The sequence below is a fragment of the Cololabis saira genome, chromosome 12 (assembly GCF_033807715.1).
Source record: "Cololabis saira isolate AMF1-May2022 chromosome 12, fColSai1.1, whole genome shotgun sequence".
In the NCBI taxonomy this organism is placed as follows: Eukaryota; Metazoa; Chordata; class Actinopteri; order Beloniformes; family Belonidae; genus Cololabis; species Cololabis saira.
Genome location: NC_084598.1, coordinates 3984764 through 3992080, shown reverse-complemented (window position 1 = coordinate 3992080; position 7317 = coordinate 3984764). Strand labels below are relative to the sequence as shown.

The window sequence follows — 7317 nt, the reverse complement described above, 5'->3', positions numbered from 1 at the left end:
AGATTCCAGTTCCACTCGGTGTCTATATCCAGGTGCAGAATGTATTACTCCTTGTCAAATGTAACTTACCTTAGAATTCTTTCTCCTTGCCCAGACTAGAAATTGCAATTTTATCTCCAAAAATCTTACTTTTAGCATGTAATATTAGCAAGGTATGGGCTTTTTCTATTGAATACATACATACACATTATTCACCTCTGAAAAGTGTACTGTACACATGATGGGTCCATTTGACTTATGAAAAAGTTAATGAACACAATCTTTGAACAACTTCTGTTTATTAAAGACAAAAAAGTGCATGAACAAGTTAAATAAAAAAGTGCAACAAAAGTGCATGAACAAGTTAAATAAAAAAAGTGCAACAAAAGTGCATGAACAAGTTAAATAAAAAAAGTGCAACAAAAGTGCATGAACAAGAACAAAACTAGATGCCCCTCTTTGTGTGGAGCTCCCTCATTTCCAAGACTTTTCAAGCGTCCAACATATTGAGACCCTGTCCCACATTTTGACTGGCAGCCATTAGTGTTCAAATAGTCCCTTAATAGTTGGCTTTAAGTTGTAACTCAATGTCTTTTTCCTGCTGATGTGTTTTTAAGTCTGTTAAAATAACATGAGAAATATTTCCGTGGCTAAAGCAGGGGTGGGCAACTTTGAAGATGGAGAGGGCCACTATATTTCAACTCTCACTCCAGAGGGGCCACATTGCATGTACTGTCATATAAAAATAGCCGATCTACAAGCTAAAACACGTCCTTTTGAGCTTGTAGATTGGCTATTTTTTCTTTTTTTCTTCTTTTTTTCTTTGCCCGTTTGTCCCTCAAATTAACAGTTTGGATCTGGTCACCCTTCCCTGCAATGAACACACTTTTGATTCTTAAAGCTACATGCAGTGTGACACCACCCGTTGCAGACAGTGCATTTGGACCAGGCACGCCACTTCTTGTACAGGTTCTTGTCAGCATCCTCCCAATCACATCCACAGACGTTGCACAGGTTATCTTTGAGTGGAAAAAAGCAATTAGTTCCCATTGGTCAAATCAACTGAACACTGAATGTGATGAGTTAATATATAGCAAAATGGTAAAAATGGGTACCTCCAACAGCCTCCTTGGTGTCAGCGTGCTGTTGACTCCCGTCCTCTGTACCTACAAAAATTAAAAGTTTTAGTTAAAGTTGTTGTCGTTTACATATATTCACTTGGCATTGTGTGAGATCCTCAGGAGGAAGACATTAGTAGCTACAGTGTAGTCAGTACTGCCATTTGAGGCTGAGGCATGGACCCTCACAAGAGAATGAAAGGGTCCTGAATGGTCTTCTACAGGGACCCCAAGAGGTCACAGACAAGTTCAGAGAGGCCTGGGGCTGGTAGGGCGCTGCATCAGGACAATGAACTAGTGGCAATCAAATTGGGAGGCAAGAAGCGCAGCACCACAACGTAGATGCCAAGACTGGACGATACAGTGTTTTGCAAAAGTATTCACCCACCTTGGCTGTTTACCTATTTTGTTACATTACAACCTGTAATTTAAATGTTTTTAATCAGAATTTTATTTGATGAATCAACGCAAAATAGTCTTAGTTTTGAAATGAAATCAGAAATATATATATATATTATAGATACACTATAGATACACTTCAGGTGGAGCTTTGTTTGGTTTATTACACACACACACACACACACACACACACACACACACACACACACACACACACACACACACACACACACACACACACACACACACACACACACACACACACACACACACACACACACACACACACACACACACACACACACACACGCATGATCATATACATACACACACACACACATAGACATACACACTGGCTTATTCACCTGCATGCTGGCTCTCTAGTTTTTGGGTTTAGGTAGCGGTAGCGATAGCTTAGCTCAGACTGCGATCAGATCTCAAGATTTAGGTCGATTGCTGTTATTGTTTTGGTTGGCTCCGTGCCGGTTTTGTGCTTTGTTTGTGGTTTTTTGTTGCAGATTTCCAGTGCTTGACGTGTGTCTCCGTGTGTTCCAAAAAAAAAAAAAAAAAAAGAAATATATATATATTAAAATAAAAAAATAAAAAATAAAGAACTGAAAATTGGCATGTGCATATGTATTCAACCCCTTTGTTATGAAGTACCGAAAAAGGTTCTGGTGCAACCAATTACCTTCAGAAGTCACATAATTAGTGAAATGAACTCAACCTGTGTGCAATCTAAGTGTCACATGACCTGTCAGTATATACACAGCTTTTCTGAGTGGCCCCAGGGGCTGAAACACCTAAGCAAGAGGTACCACCAACTGAACACTGCCTTGAAGACCAAGGAACTCTACAAACAAGTCCGGGACAAAGTTGTTGAGAGGTACCAATCAGGGTGGGGTTATAAAAAAATATCCAAATCATTGATGATCCCCAGGAGCACCATCAAATCCATCGTAATGAAATGGAAAGAACATGGCACCACAACAAACCTGCCAAGAGAGGGCCGCCCACCAAAACTCACAGCCCGTGCAAGGAGGACGCTAATCAGAGAGGAAGCACAGAGACCAAAGGTAACCCTGGAGGAGCTGCAGAGTTCAACAGCAGAGCCTGGAGTATCTGTCCATAGAACCACAATTAGCCGTACACTCCATAGAGCTGGGCTTTATGGAATAGTGGCCAGAAGAAAGCCATTACTCTCAGCTAAAAATAAAAAGGAACGTTTTGAGTTAGCATGTTGGAGACTCCCAAAATGTATGGAGGAAAGTGCTCTGGTCAGATGAGACTAAAATTGAACTTTTTGGCCATCACGGAAAACGCTATGTCTGGCGCAAACCCAACACATCCCATCAACCCAAGAACACCATCCCCACAGTAAAACATGGTGGTGGCAGCATCATGCTGTGGGGCTGTTTTTCAGCAACAGGGACTGGGAAAATGGTCCGAGTCGAGGGAAAGATGGATGGTGCTAAATACAGAGAGATTCTTGAGCAAAACCTGGGCCAGTCTGTAAGTGATTTGAGACTAGGACGGAGGTTCACCTTCCAGCAGGACTATGACCCCAAGCATACTGCTAAAGCAACACTGGAGTGGTTCAAGGGGAAACATAAATGTGTTGGAATGGCCTAGTCAAAGCCCAGACCTCAATCCAATTGAAAATCTGTGGTCAGACCTGAAGATTGCTGTTCACAAGCGCAAACCATCAAACTTGAAGCAGCTGGAACAGTTTTCCATTGAGGAATGGGCAAAAATATCAGTGGAAAGATGTGGGAGGCTCATAGAGACTTATCAAAAGCGACTTGCTGCTGTGATTGCCGCAAAAGGTGGATCTACAAAGTACTGACTTTGAGGGGGTGAATAGTTATGCACCTGCCAATTTTCAGTTATTTATTTTTTAATTTTATTTTCTTTATTTATATATGTATATATATGTATATATATATATATATATATATATATATATATATATATATATATATATATATATATATATATATATATTTCTCATTTCATTTCAAAACTAAGACTATTTTGTGCAGATTCATCAAATAAAAGTCTGAGTTATTTTCCAGAGCAAAGTCAAATAGTGAATAACTGCAAAAAGCGTACCATCGTCAGAATTATTGTTCTCATCATCTGGGGGCTGTCGGCTGCTGGGGCCTGAACCTAAAAAGTAGTAGTAGCATCATCACTAGTAGTAGGCTTGTAGAATTAACACAGATAGCTGTGTAAATATTCAGAAAAATCAGTTAACATTGCATAACAAATTCAAAAAATCTTCTAGGAAGTTCCTGTTGTGTGTATGAACATGGCTGCGCGGGGAGGGCACATTTGTTTGCCATATAAACTTACCTTGCCAAGTAAAAGTTAATGGCAAGGAAAATTAATAGGTATTAAAACACCAAACATCCATTCAAAATGTAACCATTAGCTTATAATTCATCGTATTTGATACTTACCATCATGGCCATAAATATTTTGGTAGGGTCGTTCACAATGGCGTCATCTTCAACTATAAAAACATAGAAAAGTTTTAAATACACAAAAGAAAAGTCAACTGGTATAACATGTACAGCTTTTGCTTTGAGGTAACGATGAAAAAGCTGTCAGCTAAGCCCCCCCCCCCCCCCCCCTCCCTCTGAAGGAAGCCAAGCTTAAATAAGTTGACTCTTATGTACTAGTACACAAGATGAAGCCAAGCTGAAATAAGTGCTATAGAAATAAGTTGTTATTATTAGAATCTGTGCTGCCTTCTCAAAGTCATTGACGATAAAGTATCTTACCTTGAGATAGCTCCACTACAGCCTTCCGTTTCCTACTTCCTCCTTTTTTCTTTTTCTTCACTGGTGATGAAAGAACACAAGAACAAGTATAATTCAATTCAAGTACATATTATCATGGCATAATAGATTCTGGATCATGGAGCATGGAGGTTGTATAGTTACATTACACAATAATTCAAAACAACTGTCTGATTGTCATCACCAATATTGTCATTTGTTCCACACCTTGTGTAAGGGATTGGGGTGACTGGCTTTCTGGACCTTGTGTAAGGGATTGGGAGGACAAAGCACCGGCGAGCTGGCCGGATGTATGGAGAACCGGGATGACTGGAAGGCTTGTCTGAGGACGACCTGGAGAGGGTGACAGGCCTTCTGGATCCAACTCTTTTCCTGGTTAAAGAGACATTAGACATTTTCCATTTGGCTAAGCAACAGACATTGACAAAACAGTATGCTAATACGCAAGTCATGAGTTTACTTCACAATGTCGTATAAAAACTACCTACTTATTTGAAGCGAAATCTGGTGTGCATTTTCCAGGATTGCCTTGAGCTGGTCTTTCCCATAAAAGTTGGGCTTTCGCAATGTCATTCCTTGGGGAAGACCAGTAGCCTGCACGATCGCCTTCTTGTAGGGAAGTTTCCCAGTCCCACCTGCCTCGTCTTTAAAGTAAGGATACGTAAGGAAAGAGAGAGAAGGGAGAAAGAGGGCGAGAGAGATGTCAATAAGCACATTGCAGCCTTGATCATCATATATGATATAGAACGTTACATGTGTGCTGGCAAGGACATAGCCGTTGCATTATCGCGAAGCATTACACGCCATGGCCTAGTTGAATGCTTGATACAGATTGTTAATCACAGCATTCTCAGTGCTCAGTTATTTCTGTATATCAGACCATTTGCTAAGAAGTTGAACAACTATGCAAGACTGTACATTGGAACTAGGCTAGACTAAGGTTGAACAGTACCTGGCACAGTACTCATTGAGGTGTATATTCTAAAACGAATGTGTGATCTTTTGAAATTTTAATTGCATCTGATGATGCCAAAAATAGCCTTACTATATTTCTTGTTGAAGAGTTCTTGCACCTTCTTCATCAAGTCTTTTTTTTCATCTTCTCTAGATGATGCTGCAGTGGCTGCAGATGACGTGTCTAAACATATTGACAAAAATTATATTAATTCAATAAGCTAGAGAACAAACTATATTAGCTATATGAACAAATTACTTTACATAATCCACATTGTCATGCATGTATGTAGAATTATCATCATCATCAAAAAAAAAAAAAAAAAAAAAAGAAATCTAATATTGAAAGTACTTAAAGGTCAAAATAATATCCAAGTACATGTAGTTTAGTTTGTACACCAAGCCAGTCACTGCGGTATACATATACAATTTAAAATCCATTTAATTTTCTGTGCATCCAAGCTAAACGCAATTTGGTCTAGTTGACAACTCTAATTGACACAATGTTATCACTTATGACTTTAAGCACTGCACAGTAACCCAATAAAAAGGCTGAAATTAAAGTAAGTGTTACTCTAAACACTTGAGAAATGTCATGAAACTGCTTACATGTCACCAATTCAGTCTATGCTTAGCATGAAAATACAGCGATGCATTCTTCTAAAGACATTACCAGCTAAGAAAATCCCAAATGCTCTGATAGAGGCATCATTAAGAAAGGGTTCCGTCTTCCTGCTAGCAATATGCTGCACTTTTACGTTTGGGTCCATACTGAAGCGGTTGAACGCCAGTGTGACGACTTCCACCCCTAGCGTCTCCAACATGGTCACCTGTGGAAAGAATAGGGAGGATAACAAAAACATATTACTGGGTCTTAGAAAGAATGTTGCATGGACAACTAACAAATCAAAGTGACCCATAGGTTAGTACTAAACATCTTATACCACCATGAACTGTGCAGCTGTGACATGACACGAAAATGTTGTTTATTAGTGAAAATACATGTAGAAAAATGAGGTACCATGTGTACGAGCCCTTACTACAACTGCATGGTCACCTTGAAGAAATACAGTAGCTCTGACAAACCTCTTTCTTGATTTGATTTAAATGCCTGGAGATCTTTAGTTCCCTCATCTCAGGACTGAGGGCTTCTGCACTTCTTTCAGCCTTTAGAGCAGCTGCCTCTTCATTATAGCGTGCCTTCTCTTCCACAGGCAAGCGGGACCAGGCACTCAGGTCTTTAATTTCACCCGGAAAATAATTAAGGGAATTTAATAAATTATCTTGTAGTCAAACTTAACAAGCTCACCAACATTGTGGTTAGTGTCTGCCCTGTGATTGAGGTCAGGGGCTCAATCCCACTCTGGTCATGATCCCAAAGCCACCCCAATTGCTATGGGCCATTTTGGCCAAAAAAGAAAAAAAAAAAAAAAAAAAAAATCAACCTGAACTTTTTAGATAGTTTGCTTGTAGACTTAGATAAGCTTAGTCTATGTAGCGGCTTACATAGACTTTCTAATCTTTTGTTTCGTAAACTTTGCACTGTTTAGTACATTGTGGAGCACTGTATAGTATTTAGTATTTACCCATGATAACTGCCTAGTTGGTATTAAATGTATTTGATGTATTGTACTCTTGCTTAGTGTAAATGGCTCTGGATTAAGAACGTCTGCTAAATGCCTAAATTGTAAATTGTTAACCCATTAACATGTGGTCCAAAAACAAGAGCTCCACTGACTGAGCTCCTATCCATAGTCACTAATACAGTAGGTGAAGGTGCATTTGGGTGTAAACCAACCATAGAGCCTATATGCTTTAGTTTACAATATCACTTACCCCTGGTCTTTTTCATAACATTTCTGCAGAAGAGGTTGTATCCAGACAACTCTCTAACCAGCAGTTTTGGCTTTGGTGGATTTGATGACTGGGTGGAATGGAGTGTCCTCCTGTAGTTTCCGATCCAATTCTGAAAAAAAAAGACCAAATTAAAGTAACTAAAAAGCTTACAAGGATATGAAAGCACAGATAAAACAGATGCAGACACTAGAGGTCTGTCCACTGCT

The 7317-nt window shown here is 39.4% G+C and overlaps 1 protein-coding gene across 1 annotated transcript; it reads right to left on the bottom strand.

The window, feature by feature from the left end:
• Window positions 1-374: 374 nt before the first annotated feature.
• On the bottom strand, window positions 375-6472 carry LOC133456243 (uncharacterized). The gene is made up of 9 exons (XM_061734693.1): window positions 6341-6472; window positions 5928-6084; window positions 5346-5438; window positions 4789-4944; window positions 4508-4672; window positions 4283-4342; window positions 3959-4011; window positions 1095-1145; window positions 375-998 (listed from the first exon to the last, which is right to left on the bottom strand). Exons 1-9 carry the CDS (start codon window positions 6386-6388, stop codon window positions 741-743), a joined length of 1041 nt encoding a protein of 346 aa, XP_061590677.1. The 5' UTR covers window positions 6389-6472; the 3' UTR covers window positions 375-740.
• Window positions 6473-7317: the final 845 nt, after the last annotated feature.

What these genes read in the sequence shown, in the direction of transcription:
- LOC133456243 (XM_061734693.1), bottom strand. Translation starts at nt 6,388, where the DNA reads ATGAGGGAACTAAAGATCTCCAGGCATTTAAATCAAATCAAGAAAGAG. An exon ending in ATTTGGGATTTTCTTAGCTG is followed by an intron (nt 5,439 to 5,927) that starts GTAATGTCTTTA and finishes CAATATGTTTAG; the next exon opens with ACACGTCATCTGCAGCCACT. An exon ending in CACCAAGGAGGCTGTTGGAG is followed by an intron (nt 999 to 1,094) that starts GTACCCATTTTT and finishes TTCCACTCAAAG; the next exon opens with ATAACCTGTGCAACGTCTGT.